Source organism: Budorcas taxicolor, chromosome 21, assembly GCF_023091745.1.
Source record: "Budorcas taxicolor isolate Tak-1 chromosome 21, Takin1.1, whole genome shotgun sequence".
NCBI classification, from domain to species: domain Eukaryota; kingdom Metazoa; phylum Chordata; class Mammalia; order Artiodactyla; family Bovidae; genus Budorcas; species Budorcas taxicolor.
Genome location: NC_068930.1, coordinates 22,337,816 through 22,363,775, shown reverse-complemented (window position 1 = coordinate 22,363,775; position 25,960 = coordinate 22,337,816). Strand labels below are relative to the sequence as shown.

The 25,960-nt window shown below is 50.3% G+C and overlaps 1 protein-coding gene across 1 annotated transcript; it reads right to left on the bottom strand.

Moving 5' to 3' along the window:
- On the bottom strand, nt 1–21,782 carry LOC128066990 (liprin-alpha-1-like). Its single transcript, XM_052660116.1, has 16 exons — nt 21,666–21,782; nt 20,470–20,571; nt 19,829–19,999; nt 19,255–19,270; nt 18,818–18,866; nt 18,004–18,106; nt 17,579–17,782; nt 15,532–15,678; nt 14,022–14,138; nt 12,701–12,814; nt 8,733–8,956; nt 6,722–6,953; nt 4,636–4,665; nt 1,867–2,009; nt 847–1,019; nt 1–29 (listed from the first exon to the last, which is right to left on the bottom strand). Exons 1-16 carry the CDS (start codon nt 21,780–21,782, stop codon nt 1–3), a joined length of 1,971 nt encoding a protein of 656 aa, XP_052516076.1.
- Between the last annotated feature and the right edge of the window lie 4,178 nt (nt 21,783–25,960).

Genomic DNA, 25,960 nt, shown 5'->3' with positions numbered 1-25,960 from the left:
TCACCGCGTGACCATCACTGTCTGCTCCCCTGTAAATCGGGAGGTGGCAGCACCTGCTGGGTAAGGGGCACACACAGCATCTGGTATACAATCAATGCACCATCCAGCTCAGTGTTGTATTCACTAACAAGAGGGATAGCACTGAATAATCTGCTTCTTTTTCTCTCTTCTCCCTTCACTGTGCTCCAGACCACATCTGTTTTACTCACCCTGTAAATCCCACACCCAGCAAAAAGAAGACACTCAACAAATATCTGGCTGAAGAGGCAGGAACATACCCTGTCCTTAAGGAGATGAAGCCGAGCGAGACGGGGGCCTGATGATAACACTGTGTGATGAGGAGACCCCAGGAGGACCTGCGTGGCTGTGGGCTGGGGTGGAGGGCATGGGCAGAATCCCTCATGAGCCCCTGGGGATGGGGAAAGTGGCAGGAAGGAGGGGATGCTGTTCCTTGTGGGGTGCCCACAGATTGTACCTCACTCCTCTCTGATGAGCACTTAGGCCGTTTCCAAACACTTGTCACTGTTCTGGAGAAAACAGTCATTGCCCGGCTCCTACTCAACCGGTTTCGGAGAATACGTTTCTCATCGGAGTATAAGCATCTGCTTGACTCATTCCATGCTCCGTTCACCCACCCATCCAGCGAGCCATCTGTTCATCCACCCGTCCACCCATCCACTCATCAACTGACCTGATCATCTCGGACCCTAGAGAAGACAGACGACTCCTCTGCTCCTCCCAGGAGGACACCCAGCGTGAGTGAGAGGAGCCTCGTGGGGACAGTGGGGGAGACACAGAAGGGACATACATGCAGACCCTCCTCCCTCTGAATGGTGAAGCACCCACCTGGTCCTAACGCCTCCTTGCTGGTGTGTCCAGGCCAGCCCTTTCCCTTCTTGCCAAACCAACGACCGATGGAGGACTTGATGCCCTTCTTCTTTGGGGCTTTCTGCAGCGAGTCCTGGCTGCTGTTGCTGCTGCTGGGGTTGCCCCCGGGACCGTCCTGAGAGCCTGTCATGCTTCGGGGAGAGAAAACGACCTTTAACTGGCACCCTTGTGCAAACACACACCCCTCCATAAGACCTACTGATAGAATCGGCCACCCAGCAACACCCACGCCTCAACCTCACAGCAGACAGTGGAGTTTCCTTCACCAACCACACTCCACACGAGTGATGCAGGCTTCTGGCCACAAACAACGGCCCCAGGAAGCTGAGATTCTCTGACTGGAGCTCTCCCCCAAGGAGGGCTTCACTCCAGACGAGCTGGTGCAGAGGGCGCCCCGACCCTCCCTCAGGGTCTCTGCTGGGCAGGTGACGATGCTCCCAGAGAAGGCGAGCTCCCCAGTTCTGGGCAGTTCCCCCCGCCTCCTGCAGGGTGACCGTCCTCGGCCGTGGCAGGAGAGCGACGGTCACTGTGCAGGGCTGCTGGGCAGGTGACCGCATGTGCCCTCCATCGAGTGCTGCCTGGCTCACGACGGGAGCTCAGCAGGTGGGGGTCTGAATGAGGACAGTGTCAGTCACAGGAGGGGACAGACAGTCTCCTGAGAGGAGACCCCTGAGGAAAAGGGAGGGACCCTCAAGAGCAAAGCCGAGAGGCACGCAGCTGTAACCATCAGGAACGCGCCCCTGCCTGGCAGACCTCTAGCAAGAGCAGGAAGTGACCTTCCACAGGAGTCAATACGTAGAAACAGATGTTTTCTAAAATCACTGAGGTCACTGAGCTCTTCCACCCTAGCACCGGAAGTTCACCACTAAACACAGGCACCGAATCCAGTGAGATTCCTTTACAACCATCCTTGCAACTCTTTCAAGACAAGAGGCACAGGGCTCCTGAAACTGACGACGAGGCGAGCAGGCCCCTTACTTGCCGGCGTCCCTGATGTCCTCGTCGTTGGCTGTGCGCAGTGAGCCCGTGATCCGGTCCAGCCGAAAGGACCGCAGCGAGGCGGAGGTCGAGGTTTCACATTTGATGGTGTCATCTTCTACCTCTTCCTGTATGGCTGGCAGCTGAGGGAGTGAGGTAAGTGTAAAATTGGCTAACAATAGACTGTGTCGAAAAAGGCAATCACACAGGCTTTACATTATAACCAGAAACTTACTTGAAAATATATTAGCTATGCTATCCGCCAAATACAAAAAAATCCTTGTTCTAACTTAATGCCATCTTAAAGGACTGTTTGTTCAAGAGAAGCGGGGCCGTGGAGCAGCGAGAGCACCCCACTGACTGCAGAGACCCCGGACGGGAGCCTCCCTGCAGCCGGGCTCTGCACTCCCTGAAATCCAGTGAACAGATGGCCCTGCCAGGCAGGACAGCAGAGCCACGCCAGCACCGTCAACCCTGCATGGCATGAACTGCCCTGATGAAAGGACTGTGCTCATCGCCAGATGCTCTCAGAAGCACCACTAGCAAGAGTAAGAAACCTCTCAGCAAAGCCGTCCAGACCTTTCGATTTGAAGGAGGAAAGGAAACAGCTTGTACCACCACCCAAGATCTTTTGTAGTGATGATGCAGGTTACTGAACCCATGACAACAAGTGAAACACAAAAAAGGTACCTAAGCCCTCCATGCGAACACCATGTGTCTGGCTTGTATCTCTCAGTAACATACAGACCGGGGGCTACACACTGAAGTGCTTACACCCAGTTTGAGTGTCATTTGCTCACTGTGGTTTACATAAAGCTCTCCTAGGTCTTCACTAAGAAAAATTCTTGTATCAACCTAGAAGGGGTGGGATGGAGAGGGAGATGGGAGGGAGGTTCGAAAGGGAAGGGATGTATGTGTACCTATGGATGGTTCATGTTGAGGTTTGACAGAAAAGAACAAAATTCTATAAAGCAATTATCCTTCCATTAAAAAATAAACTAAAAACAAGAAAAAGATGATCTCGCCTGGACTCCCAGCTCTTCCGCTAGTCCTGGGTCTGAAGATAGGAAAGACACTGGTGGCAACAGTGTGGGGAACAGATGAACCCCTCGGGGTCCAGACAGGTCTCACTTATACATTTGGGTATGTGGTCAAGCAGGGGAGGTTTGAGGAAACATGCATGGCAAGTATTTTTATAAACAATGAGTGTGTTGTTTTAACCAACTAACCAGTCCTTTTTTAATGGGATTCTGTAAAGAATACTGGTCCCGTGCAGCCCCACAGGAGCTTGGTGACGACAAAGTGACTTAGTGCAAAATACAGCTGAACTCATTTAACAGCAGCTGGATAAACTGGGCACCCTCCCCTGACCTCTACCAAGAAACCTCAGACAACAGAAGGCTACAAAGGCTAGAAATTATCCACATGGAACTGAACAGGGATCAATCTCAAATTCAAGTTAAAATAAGCACTTATAAAAATCAGAAAACAACAAAGAACAGAGCAGGGAAGTGACACACCTGGGTTGACTATGGACTCAGTGGAGACAAACACCTGCCTTAGAGTCAGGGACCACGGCCAGCCCCTTCCCCCGGGCCTCCTCCTAAGGAAGGCTCTGGGTCCGCAGCCTGGCCGCCCTCTCCCAGGATGGGAGCCGCCCCACTGGTGCCCACGTGACTAGGATGGGCAGTGCCGTGTCCTCACTTACCAGGAGGGCAAAGCAGGCCACAGAGCGGGCGAGCGGCACACCCAGGTCACAAACCCCAGGGTGATGGCGCTGCTCTGCTGTGCCCAGCAGAAGGGCTCCCGGGCACTGAGTTGCCTGAACTGGAGCACGGCTGCCCGAGTCCTGCAGGAAGGCCCCAGGAGTGCTCCATCGGCGGGCTGGGAGTGGGAGAGGGACAAGGAAAGCCAGCCCTCGGGGCACTGGACTCCAACAACAGGGGCTCAACCAAGTGACCAAACGGGAGAGGCAGCGAGCTCCCTCCTGATGCTCCCTCCATCAGGGATGCCGTGATGGACACGAGAGCCTCTGGAGCAAAGCGGGCTGGACGGCACCACAGGAAGTGTCCAGGCTCTGATCAGACCAGTCCGAACCACACTGCTGGGTGTGGGGGCCTGGGCACGGTGCTCGGCCTCTCTAAGCCTCAGTGTCCCTGTCTGCTGAATGGGGATAACAGCAGCCTGGACCTCACCTGGGCGTCTGCGGGATTAGATGACAGACTCAAAAAGCACTCGACACGGTGCCTGGCGCACAGAGTCTCCTGCACACTGCTACCCACCGTCATTAAATTGACTTCCCCCAAATCTAACTTCTATGGCTCTGATTCAGTCATTTGTTTAAAAAAACTCTAAGCGGAAATTCCACGGTGGTCCAGACGGTAGGACTTGCCACTTTCACTGCCAGGACACTGGTATGATCCCTGGTTGCAGAACTAAGATCCTATAAGCTGTGCAGCCTGGCCAAAAAAATAAGTAAAGAAAAATTTTAAAATAATAAATAATACTATGTCTATTATAAATAAGCATGAGATGATTAGAAGGCAAACAAGTGGGAGATGGGCAAACTGTTACAATTGTCCCAACAAATGACCTATTTCCAACAGAACCATCAGCATACTTTAAGTGGTGGGTGAGTTTCATTACATCCATTAAAATGTCAATTATTCACCAGTACACAACCACACAGTGTTCATTCATGTAAAATGATAAGGACTCTCTAATACTTCACAGAGAAACAGAGGCATGCTAAATTACTAAATAGTTTACCTTTCGACAATGCTTCCTTAAATCACTAGGCTGATAGATGATGCAAAGAAATGAAGAGAAACCAGATTTCTTGCGACTTTGAAGCTAAAAATTCAAGAATCAATATAGACAAACACAGTATAGCAAAAATGATGGCAAACATATAAGTGAGATGAACATTTAGAGAACATGTAACTGGAAACAGAACATTTCTTTTGACCACAGAAATTAAATAAGCTATTCAAGATTTACTAGAGAAACACTATAAATTATTACTCAGGAAGATACAGTTCTATTACAACATCATGATCTATTAAAGCACAGCATTCTGTACAATAAAGGCCCCTACCAGTTGTCTATTCTCAGCCAAACTTCTCTATAAGTTAGTTTCTCTTCATAAAAAACATGTTATACTTTAAAATAGTAATTTAACTGATGAGGAAGTTACCATAATACCTATTTGAACACTGAACAAATCGAACCATCTATTGGACATGAACATAAAATGCTTACCTAGAATTTGATTTAAAAGTTCTCAAAATAAATGTATTAAAGCAGGTTCCCAGTGAAAATATGTAAGAAAGAAAGCTAGCATAATAGCAGGTGCAGTCTTTACATTTTATTAACCGTAGAAGATGCTTTTTAAAGAGTCTAGTAGAGACATTCACTGTGCAAAAGCTGATGAGATTTATAGTCTTAAAAACAAGCACCAACACAGACAGGATATTGTGTCAAAAGTCCATTAATTCTACACTTAAGAAGATCATTTCTTTAGGTAAGGATAATCTCATCTATGAATGACACATGATATGTGGTTTAGGATCCATCTACATTATGCTTGTAACTGCATAGTGATATGCTAATTCAAACTTACTGCTATGGGGGGAAAACACCATTTGATGAGACATGAAGACAAAGCACAAACCCAACTAAGGGGACGCCTGCTGTGGACCACAGCACTGCTATGACCAGAGCAGGTGGGAGGACGGGGAAGGGGAGATGGATGGGTCAACGGCAGCCTCGGGGGCGAGGCGGGGCAGTGGTGGGAAGCTGGGGTCTGGATTGACAACCGCTGAGCAGACAACAGGAAGAACCAGGAAATGAAAACCAATGATGAAAGCAGACACACCGTCAGAGAACTCCAACAGCAGGACAAAATATACAGAACTGTTCTTTTACAAACACTCGGAAAGAAATCAATCGTGAAACTACAGAGAAATCGTCAAAGAATTTTAAATATCAACTAATTAAGCCAACGAAGCAAATTATAAAAACAGTGTCTCCAAAGACCACAAAATGGACTAGTTACCACTTCACATGCCGCTAAATGATTCACAGTTAATTTAATTATATGCCGACTAACAATGCAGCTAACATGAAACGGGTGGTAACCAAAAAAAAGTGAAAATACAAGTGCAGTTACAAAGCAGAGTGTTGTAAACATGAGTTCATGGGGTAAACAGCAATGCACTCGCAAAACCTAAGCTCAACATGGAAGAAAGCTGGAACATGTGCTTTAGAGCCGCACACTCTGTCACCGAAAGCCCTAGGTCGTCATCCCGTTTTCAGACTCGGAAGAGTGAGGAAGCCAGACTTCTTCAACTAGAGCCCTGGGGCACCGGGCTTTGAACCTGGTTTCACACGCAGAGCTGGCCTGAGCGTGCGGCCAGGCGCATCAGCCAGCAGACCAGTTGAGATTCCTAAGCCAGGGGTCCAAATATCAAGACTCATTTGTCGCTGTGTGATTATGGAATGATTTCGCTCAGTCGCGTCCGACTCTTTGTGGCCCCATGGACAGTGGCCGACCAGGCTTCGCGGTCCATGGGATTTTCCAGGCAAGAATACTGGAGTGGGCTGCCATTTCCTTCTCCAGAGGATCTTCCCAACCCAGGGATCGAACCCGGCTCTCCTGCATTGCACACAGACGCTTTACCGTCTGAGGCACTAGGGAAGCCCGATTCAAGACTAGGCCGTTTTAAAAATCTTAGACCTCTGAGCGTAGCAAACGTACCTGATTTTCTTCTGGGTAAAAAGAGAAAAAACAAACAAACAAAAGAAAACCAGTGTGCTCGGGGAGGGACGCGGCAGGGAGGAGGCAGACACATACCAGAGTCATGAAGCCCAGCTTGTCTTCTTCTCGCTCAGGGCTGGGCTGCCTCCTTTCGGGCATGGAGCGCCCTCTGCTGGGCGGGAAGGAGTCGGCATGCGAGGAGGCGAAATCCAGGTTGAGGGAGTCCGAGGATTGAAAGCGCCGAAGGTTGCTGAAGCTCCCACTGCCCACCCTGCTCTCAATCCCCTCCGCCCGCTGATCCGTGTTCTCCTTGTCTTTTTGTTTCAACCTAAAACAGAATAAAATCATCACCTGCCTTTGTCAGCAGAGGAACATGTCTGGACAGCGAATTTGGGCTTGCATTCTGTGTCACGATCAGCAAATTCCAGGAAGACTTGCTCAATTAACATCTCAGCAAAAAGGTTCAGCTTTCCCTCTTTGGAATAGTCTCAAACTTACAATAACTTATCATTGAGTCTTACAAAGTGGCCCCTCATCATTCACGTTTGATTTGACTTATTTACTCTAACATTCTGATGGGGCCTGGGTGCTGACTCTCCCTGTGAGGAGATACCTGAAGCTGACCACCTTTACCTTCCCTGCTCTCAGGGCAGAGATGCACGTCAGTGCCTCAGATCTTTTCCACTGGGAATCCGGAACTCCGTATAACCAAAACAGCGATTCACGAGCAAGCTGGAGTTTCTAAACACGTCTCCAGACCAGCTGAAGTGCTGAGTTGCACTTTTCATTTTGTTTTAAGCTTGTGTATGTGCAAACGCATCACTTGATGAAGTTCTCCACCAGCTTTGTGTGAGTTTCTGGATTCAGGTCAATGAGCTGCCTTAACCTAGAATTCACAGTTACTGCTCTTCTCCCCTAATATGTCATGGATGATTTTATATACAGATTAAATGCATGATTATGCAAATAAAATGATTTTCCAATTAAAATACAAGATCCTTACAGGTAGTAAACTCTCCAGTTTCACTTCTACTTATACATCTTGAAAGTTTTTCACTGTTGACAAGTTGATGGACAGAATTTACCATTTACATCAAGTCAACTTATTGCATAAGGAAAAATCATTTTTACCTGACAACTTGCTCTAAAAATAAAAATATTAATACAGAAGTGTTCCCAATTTCCTACGGGGATGAGGAAAGACAATCTTTCTGAGCTTGTCTGTGCTCAAACACGGCCCACAAAGCAGTCTGTCTCAGCGTCAAAAGTACAGGCGGCACCATCTGCGTTTGCTGGTTGTGCCATTCACCCCTGCCTTTTCCCCGAGCCCCCTGCACTCGACCGGCAGGAACGCGCACCTCGCCAGGGGTGACGGGATGAGAACAATCTGAGCAGCAGCTCTGCCCGGTCCTGTGCAGGGTCACCGGCCTGCGGCCACTCTGAACGTGGACTCGGGACAGGAGGCACAGCTGTGCGGGTGTGGCACCAGGCAGGCCTCGGGGCCCCAGCCACCCGGCTGCACCCAGACCCAGGGCCCCCTGCTCACCACGAGGCGGGCCTTTGGGTTCTATCCTGTTTTGTAAACTGTTCTAACTGCCAAGACTGGGTCTAAAGAAAACATTTTAAATATACTGATGAGATGAGAAAAACTCAAACACATGTCCTTGGATCACTGTCTTACACCAAGCCAATCTTCACAATGTATTAAGTTACAAAGGGAAATGCAGATCTGAGTGGGAATTTGCCAAGCCCAGAACCCCAGCTTTTCTGTTCCAGGTGGCTTTTCACCAGAACGTAGAAGGCTCCGAGGGACACACGAGGGCGAACCCTCAGTGCTGGAGGGTGCACGGGCCACAGGGGACACCGCCTTGGCACCTCACCCACCTTGGGGCCCAGAGCTGAGTGGGGGACACCCCACAACGCCCCCCCACAGAGTGCTGACACCACACTGTGGACAGAATGCCCTGGCTGACTGAGCTCTATAATCAAGGGCAATCTCAGAACTGAACGTCAGTTTTCTTACTACGGAACACTCAGACTTCTCTAAGCAGAAAACAGCTCCTCAGAGAAGCTGAGTCTACGGAGAGCTGGGCTCAGGCGCACCCACCAGATTTCTTCGTTGATCTTGTCCAGCTGCTCCTGAATCCTCATGGCCAGAGTCTCGGCATCGGCCTGGCGGCTGGGCGACAGCAGAGCAGGCGAGCTGAAGAGGGTGACCCCATCGCCCTCACCGTCTGACACGCCCTCGTCACTCTTGAACACCTGGCCCACGTTGGCCAGCACGCTGGCTGGCTGCCCGCGCTCCCGGTCCTGATCTTTCAGGAGCTGCACCTGGGCACGAGAGGACCATTTCTCGTCAGCAACATTCTTGGCACCTCAAGTCTATCAGGAACTGAACACAATTTTACGTGGAAGCCCTGACTTTGGACAAATGGGCCCTGCTTATGAGACACTGCCATCTCTTAAGCGAGCAGTACTGAAGAAACGGCAGGAGGAGAATCCAGTTCCTAGATGGCCTGGTGACATTCAGGTCTCAGCGTGGACGGAAGGCAATCCTATGAGGTTATTCACAAGGGTGGGCTGATGGAGTCAGAGACAAAAACCGAAAATTACAAAAATATATCCTTGCTTCCATCAGCCAGGCTGAAGGAAAATTAGAAAAAAAAAAAAACCCTTCAGCTCCACAGCCGCTGGGTCCACCCCACCGGTCATCACTGGTACTAGTCCGCCGAGGAGTGCCGTCCTCGCGGGTTCCCAGCCCTCCGTTTTCCAGGCTGGTCTGAACACGCACAGACAGGAGTGAGCAGGGGCAGCCAGGGGCCGGGAGGGCCAGCCTCCCGTGGCTCTCCTCTCAGGGCACAGGCCCTCGGGCTGTTCTGGGGATGGCCCCGCACACCGCAAGGGCGCCTCTGTCATCTGAGACGCATGCAAGAGTGCCTGCTGGGCCCCGTGCCGCCCTCCCGCTCTCACACCTCACACCCTGCTCTCCGCAAATCTCCCCCCTGCCCCACTCTCACCCAGGTCCTGCCTTGTTTTCCCAGACATGACGTCAAAGCAACAGAGGGGCAGCCTCGAGATGCTGGCTTGCCGGCTCCCTGTCCCCCGTGGCCAGTACCTTCGCTTTCTGTCTTCGTCACGACCCCCCCCCCCCACCCCCGCCAGGGCTGGGCCACCCCTTTTCCTGGCTCCAGGACCACCTGCCATCATTCCTGCTCCGCTCTGGCGAACTAGATGCCTATGGGTTCACCCCCATCAGCCCGATCAGCACATCCTCTCCATTCTCTCGCCTTAAAATCACACATTTTTGAACATTTTCATTCTGAGAAATTGTACTCTAAGTGTTCCACAGCAAATAGAAACACTCAGAACAATACTAACCCTTATAAACCATAATGAATAAGAAGTCACATCTCAGGCGTAGAAAAGCTTCTGGAGGAAACATGGCAAGCCATTGACGACAACGAAGTCTATAGAGAGAAGCTGGACTTGGGGTCGGGGTTCGGGTGGTGGGGGACAGGACTCACTCTATTGCCCTCGCTCCTCTCATTGCTTTAGACTGTCTCCATGGACCTCACATTCATTCCTGGGCATTGCTCACATTCATTCCTCTACACCCCACTTCACTTCCTCACGGGGTAAAACAAGTCAAACGGGCCAAGTTTCCGAGTCACTCGACTCAACCTGGCAGCTCTGTGCTGTCGGCCACGGCAGTCACTCGCCTTGTGCAGCACACTGAGGATGTGACGCAGGCCGGTGCAAAGCTCGATGTGGAAATCACACAGATTTCAAGACTCGCAGTGAAGAAAGCACGAGAAGCAGCCCGCTCATTTTTAGGGAATTTTAGACTGTGTATGTGGCTCGTATTGTCTTTCTGACGGACAGCACTGTCCACGTGACAGGCTCATGCTTTGTCTCAGCTTTCGGGTGAACCCAGAAAGGACTACTTAGAATTCGGAACCACACACAACGGCCACACGCTCTAAATCCACCTATAATGCAAATCACATTCAATGTTCAAAACCAGAAATGCTATACACGTTACAGCAGTGGACTAGCCATAAGGAAAATGTAACTCCACTTCCGCGAAGCATCTGCAGTAACTGTAACAGTGAACCCGGCTCAGTTCAGCTCTTAACACATTTCTAAGGATTTAGAGATTTAAGGACCTTGTCGTTTTGCATTTCTTCTCAACGCTTTTTTGCATTTTCAACTTCCCATAGGAGAGAATTCTGAAAAAGATACATACAGTGCTTGAGAGTCAATTCTTAACAGACGTTGCGTGGACTGCGGAATGGCTACTCTCCTGTCTGAAAGCATAAAGCACCTCGGGATGAGGGGCGGACCTCGCGCCCAGAGGGAAGTGTCGGCACGAAGCCGGATGACAACTGTTAACACTAACTTGTACACAGAAAAACTCCTCCTTCCCTGACTGATCTTCTAGATCCAAGGAGGCCAGGTCCCTGGGGTAAGTGAAACTGCTTTATACTTGCTTTCAGCTTTTGCAGTTCAGTGGTCACTCAGGAAACTGGAGCAGGTTTCACATGTAAAATTCAAACCTGAGACAAAACTATCCCCACCTCAGGGCCAGCCCACAGGTCAGGGTGAAGAGAGCTCTCTAGTGAGGTGTGGGTATCATCTTGGGTTTTGTGGGGGAAAAAATGTGCCGCAGAACTTGTAGTGACCATGGGTCTCTCTCAGACAAGCGTCACCCAAGCGCCGACCTCGGCGAAGGTTCTGGGCCTCGTCTTTAGGGCACTGGTGCAGCTGGGACAGGTGTTCACCGAACCTCCACCAGACTGTTGCCCACTGAGCTGCTCTGATAGAGGTTCTCAGACATTTTCCAAAGCAAATAAAAAGAGAGATGGCTGGAGTTGGAATATGAGAATGCTTGCTTTTACTTACTTCAATCTTTTCTATCACATTATATAAAAGATCCTGAACTAAACTTACTGATTTGGCTGCATCGGGCCTTAGCTGCATCACGTGCGATTCCTTTCATGTGATTGCCACGTGGCACGTGGAATCTTAGCTCACCAACCAGGGATCGAACCTGCGTCCCTGACCTTGCAAGGCAGGCTCCCAGCCACTGGAATGCCAGCAAAGCCCCAGAAATAAACTGCTAAGAAAGAAATGAAGGGGTGAGCGTGGACCTAGAAGAATGTTCTAGCACAGCGGCTGGTAACATCGGGGCCACTGGTGATTCCGCCTCACTGATGCTTTCTGGAACGGTTGTGGGCACACATCTATGTCTGTTCCTTTACACACTGCCTGTGGATGCTGTCACGCTTATTGACTAGCATGAAGGCATAAGGCATCAGCATTCAAATATTTTTAAAGCAAAACAAAAGTTTACTTTGAATTGGCTTAGTCATAAACAGCATCCCAATCTCAACAGCCTCTGAGCAGCAGTTCTGAAAGTAAGGAAGTGCACCCCTGATCGGGAGACATTGAGCCCTCTGCTTAAGCAGAGAGGGAGCCTCACCGAGGTCTCATGATGGGAGTCAGAACCACAGCCCCCTGGGAGCCCACATGTGAGGCTCTGCACTCCAGGCCCAAGAACACAGCTATGGTGGGGACAGTACTGACCCCTGAGGCTGGACCTGGGATCCCCACTCCATTTCCTGGATGGTCGGTACCGCTGTATGGCCAACCCTTCCGGGAAACCTCTCTCAGGGCTCTCTGATGCGAGCCTCCACCATCGCCCTTTCCTGGTGCGCCTTCTGTCGCAGCGCAACTTCGGTTCTCCTCCTGCCTAGGAGCAGCCATCCTACACACACACCCCACGTCTGGACCAGCAGTTTGGCATGTGGGACTCCAGCGCCACGTCCGAGGCAAGCACCTCCACACCTGGGCACCATGCCTTCCGTTTCACGGGCCTCGGGCTGGCTCCCTCAGGTTTGAGGGCCACTCGTAAGGTCCAACTCTATGCTGAGCAGCTCCCCGGCCTGGATGGTCAGAGCAACAAGCGTCCTCCTTGAGTGTGGGGATCCCTTGGCCCCTGCCCACCACCTAGGGGCGACCACATCTGGCCCTGCTCCCGAGGTTGGGTGCCTGGATCAGCAGACAGGGCCACACAAGCACACTGGACTGCAGAGACAGGAGCGGCGGAGAAAGGCAGCGCCGGCCCCGCCCAGCCGCGTCTCCGGCCCACACGCCCCTCTCCTCCATGCTGCTGTGTCTCTCTCCCGCCTGTCGGCCAAGAACAGCGTCAGCTCCGCTCGCAACGACCCTGTCCTGACGGCACGCGGGCTGTGACCGCAGGGACGGCAAGCGGGCCATGCTCTGTGCGGACCACTGGCCCCGGGTTCGCGGGGGGCACACCCGCACGCCTGCTCACGCAGCCAGCGCGGCTTCGTGTGTGACACGTGGGTGACGGAGGGTGCTGGTGACCGGCTCGTGAGAGGAGAGGTGCTCCCCCTGGCCCCAGGCCCCTTCCTCAGACTGCCTGGGGCGAGCCAGCGCGGGCAGCAGGCAGTGGCAAGCACGGGACACACGAGGGCACACGTTCTTCCTTCCTAAGCTGGGAGGTAAGTTCGAACAGTTTCGCCTCCTTAGTGGCAGAGCTTCCGGAAGACAAAAGTTCAGACTACAAGGCCGACCGGGGACAGACAGCAAAGATGCCAGGGGAGAGAAGAAACCAGCCCTTGAGGGGAAGATCACAGGCAGAAGGGCGCCCCCTGGCGGCTGTTCGTGACCCTGCTCGGGGAGGGTTTGGGAGCACAGGACACCACCCGCCTCGGGAAACCAGCCGGCCCCTCAGGCGCTCCTTGAGCTCCAGGCAATGCTCCGACAGCCAGGCCAGCACAGGCCCGGCCGGCCTCTCCATGCCCAGCCAGTGCCCACCAGCAGTGCAAGGCAACACCTTTCCCACCAGAAGGACGGGGTGGCCGGCTGGCTCTGGGCACCATATCCCCAGCAGCGCCACGGCTCCTGGACGCGGCCTCTCACCCGTGGGCTCCCGGGGACTGCAAGCTGGGAGTGGGGCCCTGGGTCTGCACCGTGCCCCGCTGTGACTTATTCAACAATGTATGAATAAAGACTTAAAACTGTGTTCATGACAGAGCTATTTTGGCCATCTCTTAACGAGAATGGGATTTTTCTCGTTCTTTATCCTGCTAGGCTTTGAGTTGCTGACTGAACTCTGAGCAGCAGTGACTCGGAGCTGAAGCATCCTGCGGACACACAGAGCACAGGACAAAACTGGAGGGAAATTAACCTAGGGATGACACGGGAGCGGGGACTGTCCGACACTCAGGAAGCGCTCCCATCTCAGACGGGCAGCACGACCCCCGTGTCTGCGCTCCTTTGTGGACTGAGCAGCTCGGGGAGGGGCACGGTGGGACAACAAGGGAACAGGCCCTCCCCGTGCCAGTCCCCCGGGGACCAAGAGCAGCACCTTGGAGAGTGCAGCTCCCCGCTGAGCCAGCTCAGCCACCACTTCTGTCAGCATCTGCTGCAGCTTCTGCTCTGCCAGCTCCAGGCACAGCTGCAGCTGTCGGTCTTTATCCTCCTCCTACAAAGGGAGAGCAGAACATCAAAATGGGCCAAGTGGTGCAGCCTCTGCCATTGTTAGTAAGCTGAGACAAAACCTAAATGCGTGTGTCTACAGGATTAGTTCTGTTTCGGAAGCCGCGTCACGGTAATTTTTCTCTCAGTGTTCCTGGGCTTGGTCTCAGTGGGCAGAACACCTCCTGCCAGAGTATTTGCTCTTCCTAAACGTCTCCAAAGAAGTCTTTAAAAAAAAAAAAGTTCTTATATATTAAAGAAGATCAGGTTTCTGTAGAAGCTTATGCATTCCTATTGACAAGTTAAGGGTCAGTACTGACCCTTCTTAAAACATCACCAGAATCATCATTTGAAGGGAACCCTACCAACCCAGACGGCCATGGGCTTGTAAGCCAAAATATGGCTTTCATCTCCTCTGAAATACAGACCTGATCAGAGTGTGCCTGGGGAAATGCCAGTCAACTAATATTTGTAAATGCATGATGATTCTTTTAACAGATCTTCTTCCTCTGAAAACTTTCAGTGTAGAACATTTAGACAGATTCTTTTTGGAAAAAGAAAAAAAATGAAATGATCTATACGCTCGGGTTCCTGAGAGGTGAGCATTTATTTCTAAGCAGCTTTCTTATTTTTTCTATGTGTGTATTACTCTATGTAGATACATAAACAATAAGATGTGCTTTAAAACCCTCAGAAAACAACAGCATATGGTACGTAGTAGTTTCTGATCTGCCTTTTACAGCCATTATTTTGTATATCAGAATGCTCTTAATTAGCATTCCACATCATACATTTCAATGGCTTTCTAGTATTTTATTTTTGTAGTGGGGCCAATGATACACTTTGTCACACACCAGACTGACTCACTTTGTTTTGGAGAAGCCAGATTTGGTTTTCCTGATTAAGTCCTGATTATGTGAGACCATACAGGAACAGGAACAAGTAAAGCTCACCAAACCACAGGAAGTACAAACCTTAATCAGACTGGAGCTCTAACCCTGCCTTTTGTCACAGTGACCCCACTTCCCAACAGGCAGCCAGCTGCTGTGAAGTTCCCTGCTGCTCTCTGCTCTTTCAGGAAAAATGCTAACAAGCCAACAGATTCAAGTCAAGTAAAACAAGAGTCAGGAGTGGAATTCCACAAAATGGTCAACCCAAATCCCAAATAATTCAAACCTCTAAGTTGCAGTCACCCTCAATTTTTAAAAAATGTATTTCCTTTCAGTACAGCTGATTTATCATGATGTACATCCACACTTTTGAACGCAGTATTTTAGGGTCATAAGAACTTTACACTGGGACTTCATTTCCAACATGGGAGTCACATGAAAAGGTCTTTACCTTCCTTCCTCAGTATTCACTACTACAGAAGTCAGACACAGTTCAGGAAAAGCCATTACCTGTCGATGCATAGAATCCTTATTTGCGATTTCATTTTCAAGTTTATCATGGAGGTTGTGCACAGAGATGGCTTTGCGCTGTGCAGCGAGGTAGCGTTTCTCAAGTGTAGTTATTCTCTTCTCCATGTCCTCCTTTTGGGCCATAGCCTACACCAGGCATTGCAGAGGAGAAAAGGTAAGTCATTATCATAGAATACTGCGATACAATTAAGAGTAAAAAAGCTGGACTAAATCCTAAGTTTCAAATCAAACATAAAATTAGCATCCTCAAAATTAAAGTCCTAGACATGGCAGTTTTCTGAGATGTGAGCAAAAACGCGCCTACCTCAAATGTCACATTTGCCACGATGGCACCCATCTGTCTTAATGTCTGTCTGGCCACTCGATTTACCAAGCTTCTTGTCTACATCATAAACCCAACCAGCAAACAAAAAGTACACTAAACTACTCTGTCATTGCAAGAATTCCAGGAGGGAAGGTATCTGGCATGAAATGAGGATCTCTGTCTCCACACTATACAGGCGGGCTTGACCCAGAACAGGGAGGGACCTTCAACAGATCCTACAGGGAGCTCCGAGGCTCATTTCCTCAGGTGAAAGTTGGTAAAATCTCATGCAATTTCCTCAAAATTCAATAAGAATATTAATGAGTAGAAACAGAAGTCACAGTGTTACACAACTGGGAGCAGCCTTCTCAAGCCTAGTTCTTCTCAAGCAGTTACACCACATGTAGGAAACGCTCAAACCAGGAGCAGAGCTTGCTGCCGATGCGACTCCTGTCCGCCGGCTCAAAATCCATTTCAGGTCCCTCCGTGCTCACTAAGTAACCGAGGTTGTCCTAACATTAAAAGTGCAAGGTCTTAAAAACGCTTTTTCCAGAATTCTCTGTGTATTAATCTCTGCCACCTAATCTCCTCCTGTTGCCAAAGAGTAGTGTGAACACGTTATACAAACGTGCAAATATTTCTGTTTTGAGTTCTCACACGGAATGACTCACACCGAGCTACTAAACCAGTACACCTGCTGTACCACATGTTGGAGGGGTGCACTCTGAGACGGTCTCATGGGGGAGGGGTGGGGCAGGGTGGGCACTGTCTGTCTGCACAGAGAGGAGAGGCGAGGCTCACGGGAGGAGGCCTGAGCCCCGAGCTCTCTTCTGTTTTCACAGTGACCGTTAGGGAGCTTCTCATAAATCACGACACCAGCAGACACGACCGCCAGAAACATCCTGATTCTGCATGGTTACACAGCACGGGCCTGAGGATCTGAGGGTGAGCAAACGCCACTCGACTTGTCTGACCGCTGGTATCACTGTCACACATCCTTTCAAGGAGCGGAACCTCAGAAAACTAGAGAAGATGGCCAGGCAAGCTGCCTCAGCAGAGCCCACACAGCATGTTCCCATCTCTCCGGGAGAATGGGCTCCACAGATGTTCAGACTCACCTGAGTGAATCAGAAGGAAATCTCAGCATCATCGGGAATATATTCAGCAGGCAGGTAGGGGGATGAACGGGGAGACTGGGGTTGACATATACACACTATTGATACTATGCATCAAGTCAGCAACGAGTGAGGACCTACTGAACAGCACAGGGCACTCTATCAGTGCTCTGTGGTGAAGTTAATGGGTAGGAAACCTAAAAACCAGGGAGATTTGTGTGTGTGTGTGTGTATATATACATATGATTGGTTCACATTGCTGTACAGCAGAAATTGACACAGCAGTGTAAAGCAACTATACTCCAATAAATGAATGAGTGGATGAATGAATTTTTTAAAAAGGAACACACTAGGCCCCCTAGAACTTGTGGAAATGAGGAGTCCACACCCAGGGTGCAGCACAGCCATGTTGGTCCACTGCCAACGGGCCGCCTGGACCAGGCCTCTTCTAGCCCAGAGACCTCGATGCAGAGGCGGGAAGGCAGCCAGTGGCGGTCTCGCCAGTGCTCTGCTCTTGCTCACACAGCCATGCCAAGGCTGAGATCACGGGGAGAACAAGGGACCCACATTCCGCCTCAGGACAACAGAGACGTCCACTGTCACTCACTTCACGGACGTCCTGCTGTAATTTCACGTGTACTTCCTTAGACTTGAGGAGGTCCTTCCTGGCCGTGTCCAGGTCCTTCTCCAGCTCTGTTACGTGGGCAGAGAGGGCTGCCAGGCGGTCCTTCATCTCTCTCTGCTCCCGTGACTTCTTCTCGATGATTTCCTGGAGCTCGGTCACCTGAGCCAGGTCTTCGTCGCGGGTTCTCTAAGGGGGAAAGGAAACCTTAGACAGCCTGGTTTTGGGAGGGAGGGAACACAGCACTTCCGGGAAATCGGTGAAGTCAAAACTGCCTTCTGCGCTCTGGAGCTCACACGTCCCTTACGGCCACTCAGACCTACATGATGCATTGGTGAAAGGTCTCCACAGCCCCGCACAGACTGGATAGTAAGACGAGAACCAGACAGAGAGTGAGACCGAGGACATGCCTTTCCATTGGCGCTTGGCATGTTTTCTTGCTTGTGATTTACATCAAGCACTCTGTCCATTAGTATCTTTTTCGGGTTATTCTTCTCTTTAAGAATCATCAGCGAAAACCAAAACATTGAATCAGAATAAAGAAATAAGGAAAGACAGCAAAACTCCATTTGGAAAAACTCAACTCAAAACTGAAAATACAGCATAAAAAGAAAATACATGGTGACGCTATCCATCTCGAATAGAACCAGGTGATTCGAGTCAGAATTTGTCTCCTCCTGGACAAAGGGGTGCTTAAGAGATCCTGCAGCTCTGAGCCACAAGTCTAGTTTACTGGTCATTAAAATAACCCAGGTGGGCTGGTCCTCAATCAGAAAGATAAAGAACATCTGATGTCCACCACTACAGCCTTCATACTTTCTTAAAATGAAAGGATACAAATGACAAACCCTTGGACTGCAAGGAGATCCAACCAGTCCATTCTGAAGGAGATGAGGCCTGGGATTTCTTTGGAAGGAATGATGTGAAAGCTGAAACTCCAGTACTCTGGCCACCTCATGCGAAGAGTTGACTCATTGGAAAAGACTGATGCTGGGAGGGATTGGGGGCAGGAGGAGAAGGGGACGACCGAGGATGAGATGGCTGGATGGCATCACCGACTCGATGGACGTGAGTTTGAGTGAACGCCGGGAGATGGTGATGCACAGGGAGGCCTGGCGTGCTGCGATTCATGGGGTCGCAAAGAGTCGGACACGACTGAGTGACTGAACTGAACTGAACTGAACTGAACTAACTGAAATTACACGATGAATGATCCAACTTACCTTGTTATGTGTGGCACCTAATTCTTCTAACAAACTACACCTTTCAAGTGCTCCTCGTGTGTTGATGTGTGTATATACGTGAGTGCACTTCTTAGTGTATGCTGCTGCTGCTAAGTCGCTCCAGTCGTGTCTGACTCTGTGCGACCCCATAGATGGCAGCCCACCAGGCTTCCCTGTCCCTGGGATTCTCCAGGCAAGAACAGTGGAGTGGGTTGCCATTTCCTTCTCCAGTGCATGAAAGGGACAAGTGAAAGTGAAGTCGCTCAGCAGTGTCCGACTCTTCGCGACCCCATGGACGGAAGCCTACCAGGCTCCTCCACCCATGGGATTTTCCAGGCAGGAGTACTGGAGTGGGTTGCCATTGTATACTCACCCTAATACGCGGCTACCCATGGGATTTTCCAGGCAGGAGTACTGGAGTGGGTTGCCATTGTATACTCACCCTAATACGCGGCTACTATAACAGAATACATTTAATGTATCTCATTGATCTTAACATCAAAAAATCTGCTTATTAACAGCTTTAAATTCTAAGTTTGAGAGGAAAAAAACTGTTTCCTAAAATAATTCTATTACTTAGTTTTTAATTGCAAATTGATATACAGAATATAATAAATCTTGAGACATTTATACCAACTAATACTTTTTAACTGGCGGCTTCCCAGGTGGACCAATGGTAAAGAATCCACCTGCCAATGCAAGAGGGCAGGTTCAATCCTTGGGTCGGGAAGATCCCCTGGAGTAGAAGATGGCCACCCACTCCAGTATTCTTGCCTGGGAAGTCCCAAGAAAAGAGAAGCATGGTGGGCTACAGTCCACAGGGTCGCAAAGACTCGGACATGACTGAGCATGTATGCAGGCAACACTTTTTAACCATATAAAACTCTGACTTCTTACAGAAGAAAAGTATTTACAAGAATTCAAGAAGCTCAAAAGTCAACTAGTTACATAAATACGTGCATCGTCCACCTAACAAGGCTGCAAGTGTACAAATCCAGGATGGCCGGGTGGCTGGTACCTTCTTGTCCAGGGCCTTGTGGTGCTCAAAGAGTGACTTCAGCGCCTGGAGCACCTCCAGCTCGCTGGTCATGCCCTCTGGGGACTGCGCCTGCCACTTGCCCGCCGTCGTCTGGAGGGACGGTATATACTGGGAAACCAGGCACTCCAGGTGCTCCAGCAGCAGCTGCAGGGCAGGGCCAAAGGAGCACCGTCAACCTCATGCTTGAATTCAGGGCCGACAACCCCTCTCAGCCTCATGCTACAGCCGGAAACATGCTAAGGCAAGTCGGAATCCCGCCACTTCAGTCTAAAGTTAGAGTGGACTTCCCCAGTGGCCCAGCAGTTAAGACTCCACACTTCTGCAGGGGTCATGGGTTTTAATCCCTGGTCAGGGAACTAAGACCCCACACAAACTGTAGCATGGACAAAATTGTAGGTTAAGAGAACTCCCCCCTCAAATGTACGAAAATTATAGTAGCTCTCATCATAAATTTGAAGCAAAGTATGAGAACTCCAAACTGATCCACCCTGGTCTGCTCAGTGGGAAGATGTGAAAAATGACTTGAAAACCAGACAGAGTTTAAAGACAGCAACACGGAGCCCAGCGGTGACCCCGCGGGGCAAATGTCAACATGTGAGAATTCCCCTACTGACCATGATGTTATTCCTCTCTGCTTTCAGCAGAGCTATTTCTTCTTCTCTTGCAAGAAGCTGTTCCCGGCATATATTGAGTTCTTCCGTAGATGTTGCCAACTCCTAGAAAACAGTGAAATGAGTAAGTAACTAAATGCAAACACAAATTAAAAAGAGAGCGAGACTCTCAAGACTGACCCTGTCAAGTCTCTCCAGGCTCCACACAAAGGGTCTCCCTGCCCCTCCAGAGAAGAGGGGGTCCACTGACCCCAGGACCACACAGACCACCACAACTCAGACCGGCCTTCAGCCTCCACCTCGACCTGGCAGGCATGCGGCAGGGGAGAACCCGGAATCCAAGCCTGTCTTCTCAAGACCCAGGGACGTCTGAGAAACTTCCCTAAACATAAACCTAACAACAAAGTGGATAAAGAGATTCTTAAACGACACACAGACAAGTGACCTAGAACCGCTGGGAAGAGTGAGGAAGAAAGGTAAGATCTACAAGGCCATCAGGCTTTGGAGTGTTCCTCTGGGAAAAAGGCTGATGGCACCCCAAGGCCATCTGTTAGCCTGACTCCACTGAAGTCACCCAGTCATTCAATAAACTGGAGAAAATGTTAAAGTCATGTTTTATGTATTTTATCACAATTTTCACGCACGCGGTGCCGTCCACGTGGTGAACTTGCTCAAACTGAACCACATGGAGTCTTTCATTCTTCTAGTTTTCTTTACACAAATAAAAAAATCCTGGGCTACATATCCCCTACTACATACTGAGTATTCAGCGCCTAGAACACTGCCCAACACTTGTTAAGAGGCATGTAGTAGACATGTGAAGCTATGAGGGTGTATGTTCTACACATAAGCAGCAGGTACCCGTCATTAAGATACTGGACACACTGTTCTGTGCTTTGTAAGATGGGAGACGTTCAGGGGCTTAGCCTTTCTGCTTCAAGGACTGACTCTATAGCTCAATCCACGTGCCCCAGTGACTCCTCCAGACAGTGTTTCCCTTCTTGTGGGGCCCCCGCCCGTCCTCCACGCAGCCCCTGCACAACCACTTACAAGGTCAACCTGCTGGGGTCGATCTTGCCCAGAAGGCCAAAACGCCCTGGCCGGCAGGGCCCACAGCCATGCTAACAAAATGAAACACAGCTCCAACGCTTCGCCGCGTGAAGGCCAATCCGACGGGCCCAGCCCCCGGCTGCTCTCACCTCAGGCCGCTCTGCTTCCAGGACTTGGGCCGAGGCCAAGTTCTTCCTTGTCTTGGCCTTTGCCTTGGGGATGCAGCACTGGAAAAGCGCCCACAGGCGGGCCCTCCTGCGACCCATCCTCGCGGATGGGGGCAGCCCCCCACTCAGGGGCAACTGCTGTTTCACGGCTAGATACCTCAGCACCCGAGCGATCACCACCGATCTCACACTACGACCACCACTATTCACACTACGACCACCGCTCTCACACACACTGCTCTCACACACCACTCTCACACACTACTCTCACACACGACACTCTCACACACCACTCTCAGACACACTGCTCTCACACTAGGACCACCGCTCTCACACCACGACCATCAGCGCTGCTGTCTCTAGAAGAAATGGCACGAAGGCTCTGCCTCCAGCACGTCTCCCAGGAGCCTGGCACCTGGAACCCACTGGGTCATAAGGGGCTCCATGGTAACAGGGGGGCTGGGCTCAGGCCCACCATCAAGGGTGCAGACAGGGGGGAGGGGCTGCCCAAAAGATGACAGATGAGTGTGGGGTGCAGGAGAAGGAAGGCTGTGCCCCACAGCTCAGGCCCACCACCAAACATGACCCTGCAAGGATACTGGTTCACAGTCGAACCAAATAGTAGCAACTGCTTCAGAAACCACCACCACTAGGAATGAGCACGTCTTCTAAGTGGGCTTCTGCTTCCTCTAGCACCCAAACAAGCCTCCAGGGAGGCTACTGAAAGGGCACCACTGAACTCAAGGGTGTCCCCGGAACCCACCCGGGTGACAAGGACTCACCGCACTAGCTGCCCCTCGCTCACCCTGAGCTCCGTCCTCCCTGACTGACTCCCTCACTCGAGCTCAGCAAGGGCTTGACCAACCTCGCTCTAGGCACTTAAAATGAATTCACAGTGGGTACAGGGCTTCGGTCAATCTGCTGCGAACTCGCCCTCTTCACTTTGACCCTGGGCTGCCAGACAACTCTGCCCCGTGGGGGCTGCACGGTGGAGGTTCAGGGGTGTCCCTGCCTTGAGCCGCGACAGCCAGCGCCTCCCAGACCCCGCCAGGTGCTGCCCCTCCCTCCACGCCCGAGTCTCCCACCCCCTCTCCTGGCCCCACTCCCAGCCTCGCGGCTCTCCACTCGCCAGGGCACAGGCCATACGGCTCCTGGCTCAGCCGGGGCCTCTGCTGTCACTTGAGGACCTCCGTCCCCCGGGGGCTTGAGGCCCCATATCCACCCATCTCAGCAGTTACAGACTCTGCAATATACAGAGTACGGTTTGGGCTCCCGCCCGCAGTTCACCCTGAACACATTCTCTTTTTTTCGCTTTATCTGCGAGAGTTCTCTGAGATGTCATTCGAAAACCTCAACTGTTGCTTTCAAAAAGACTGTAAAATCACTGTGCTCAACTTTAAGGATAAAATCTTCATTTTCAACCTTCAAGTGAAACTGGAGAGAAGAGTCAAAGCAGTCATTTTTTCACACTGAAAAAGAAAACCCGCACCTGACCACATCACAGAATACAGTTCACGCAGCCCCTTCCTCCTCAGCCTTGTCCTCCACTGCCAGCCGCCTGTCATCACAAGGCCTGCCCTGGGCCGGCAGGGGCAAGGGAAGAGGGCAGACTGGCTCCTCTGTCCCCAGGCCGCATGGGCCGCTTGCCCCACCTTCTTCCCAAGTTCAAGGGGCACTGAAACAGCCCAGGCAAGCAGGGGATTCTGATCAGAAACACAACCGTGGGTAATGAGCAAGGGCCCCTGGTTCTTGTTTACCCCAGTACCAAAGATGATCAATATAATTACTGTGAATTTTACATGTGGCTTCAGATGAGAGAAGACACCCGGGGCTTCCCCACTACCAGTTATAGAAGCAAGCAGCTTGTGGGTCAGCCTACCAAGAGCTAGAGAAGCTAAATACTTTTCAAAAGAGGTCCTTAGGCAGCCACAATCCAAGATTTCAAACAAAAGCCCAGTGAGGGAGCTGGAGACTGAGAGGGCCGCTCCTTCCCTCGGGGCATCAGAACAAAGCTGACTCTGGGAAGAAAAGGCAGGGAAAAAGTCAAGCAGAGGGGACTGGCTAACAGCTCTGGACACTTCCTTGGGCTGGGAAGACAAAAATCCAACCACAGGCCTGACAAGTCAGTCCGGATGGTAGAGACTAAGCTCCCCAAGAAACGGGAGGCACAGAAAACATACCCAGCACTCTGCCCAAACCGGCTGAGCACTGAGTATCAATCACCTTGTGGTGCTCGGGAGACAGACGGTGGGCTTCAGGACCGGCCGAGAAGGGAGGGGGCCATGGGAGGCACCCCAAGCTTCCAGATGGAGATGCTGGAGGGCTCCTCCCTGGGGTCAGGGGGGGAAGGTGGGTGAAGGCTGCTGAGACTCAGCTTACAAAGACACCCCAGCCTCAGGTCACTCAGACCCTGAGTGAACAGACAGCTCTGTCCTCACTAGAGGTCTACATCAGAGGAACCTCTGGAGAAGACAGCATCACCAGAAACTCTAGGGGTTTCCATAGATAATGTCCACCATGCAACCAAAAAAGCAAATACGGGTGTAACAACAAATAAGACCAAGAGAAAAAGAACGGAAACAGATCCAGAGGTATCTGATGTGTATCAGCATATCAGAGGTATGCTAGAGGAATCAGATGCAAACTTCACCAGTTCAAAAATATACTTGACAAAAGGAAAACTTTCTGAGACTCAAAACCGATTCTAGAACTTTCAAATAACAGTGACTGAATTGAAGAACTCAGGCTCTGGGCTTCACATCAAGTTGGATGTAGCTGAAGAGAGGATCAGTGAACTGAGGAATAGATCGGTTAAAAAATATATATATGAGGGAAAAAAGTATAGAATATAGCGAAGGAACCCGTTGTTCAACTACATTGTGAAAAACTATAAATGGGGCCCCTCATGGTGGAGAAAAGACAGTCAGGGGAATAAGAAATGCCTCCAGGGCCTGAAACTAAAGAGCCTCTTAATGAAAGTGAAAGAGGAGAGTGAAAAGGCTGGCATAAAACTCAACATTCAAACAATGAAGATCATGGCAGCCGGCCCCATCACTTCATGGCAAATAAATGGGGAAACAACGGAAACAGTGACAGTCTTTATTTTCTTGGGCTCCAAAATAACTGCAGACGGTGAAATGAAAAGACGCTTGCTCCTTGGAAGGAAAGCTATGACAAACCTAGACAGCACATTAAAAAGCAGAGACATTCCTTTGCTGACAAAGGTTCATTCAGTCAAAGCTATGGTTTTTCCAGTAGTCATGTATGGATGTGAGAGCTGGCGCACGAAGAAGGCTGAACGCCAAAGAATCGATGCTTCTGACCTGTGGTGTTGGAAAAGACTCTTGAGAGCCCCGTGGACTGCAAGGAGATCCAACCAGTCAATCCTAAAGCAAATCAGTCCTGAATATTCATTGGAAAGACTGATGCTGAAGCTCCAATACTTTGGCCGCCTGATGCGAAGAACTGCCTCTTTGGAAAAGAACCTGATGCTGGGGAAGACTGAAGGCAGGAGGAGAAGGGGAAGACAGAGGATGAGATGCTTGGATGGCATCACCGACTCGATGGACATGAGTTTGAGCAAGCTCCGGGAATCGGTGATGGACAGAGAAGCCTGGCGGGCTGCAGTCCATGGGGTCACAGTGGGTCAGACATTCAGCAACTGAACTGACTGACAGGGACAGTGGCAAGAGTTGGTTCAAGAATCAGAGCATTGACTCAAAAATGAAAACCACACATTGGTTTCAGCAGCTCTGCAGGTGCCTAAGGCAAGAAGAAAATGTTCAAGCTCTCAGAGGAAAAAAGCTGTGGCTTTTAATGGCACAGCAACACTGAGAGCTGACTTTTCAAGTAAAAGGAAGTCAGAAGATAATGGACTGGCATCTGTAAAATGCTGAAAAACAAATAACCACCAACCTGGAATTCGATACCCAACAAAAACACTCTTCGAAAGTGCAAGCAAAATAAAGACTTGTAGGGCAAATGGAAATGAGACAATTCATCAACCACAGACATGACTAAAAAAATATTAAGGCAGTGCTTTGGGAGAAAGAAAAGTCGTCTCTGACTGAAATATAAAAAACAAGTAAAGACCAACAATGAGGTAACTGTCAGGGTAAATATTAATGCTACAGTGATGATAACGCCGACAATATATCTAAAATTTTAAAGGATAACAGTGACAAGGAGGAAACAGTCGTGTCAGGGAGGCAGTAAAAGTACTAAGTTAGACTTCAATGTAAAACACAGGCTGTGTCTGCGAATGTGCACCCACCAAC

What these genes read in the sequence shown, in the direction of transcription:
- LOC128066990 (XM_052660116.1), bottom strand. Translation starts at nt 21,782, where the DNA reads ATGGGTCGCAGGAGGGCCCGCCTGTGGGCGCTTTTCCAGTGCTGCATC. An exon ending in AAGATCAACGAAGAAATCTG is followed by an intron (nt 6,954 to 8,732) that starts GTGGGTGCGCCT and finishes ATTCTGTTTTAG; the next exon opens with GTTGAAACAAAAAGACAAGG. An exon ending in TAAGGAAGCATTGTCGAAAG is followed by an intron (nt 2,010 to 4,635) that starts GTAAACTATTTA and finishes TCACTCCCTCAG; the next exon opens with CTGCCAGCCATACAGGAAGA.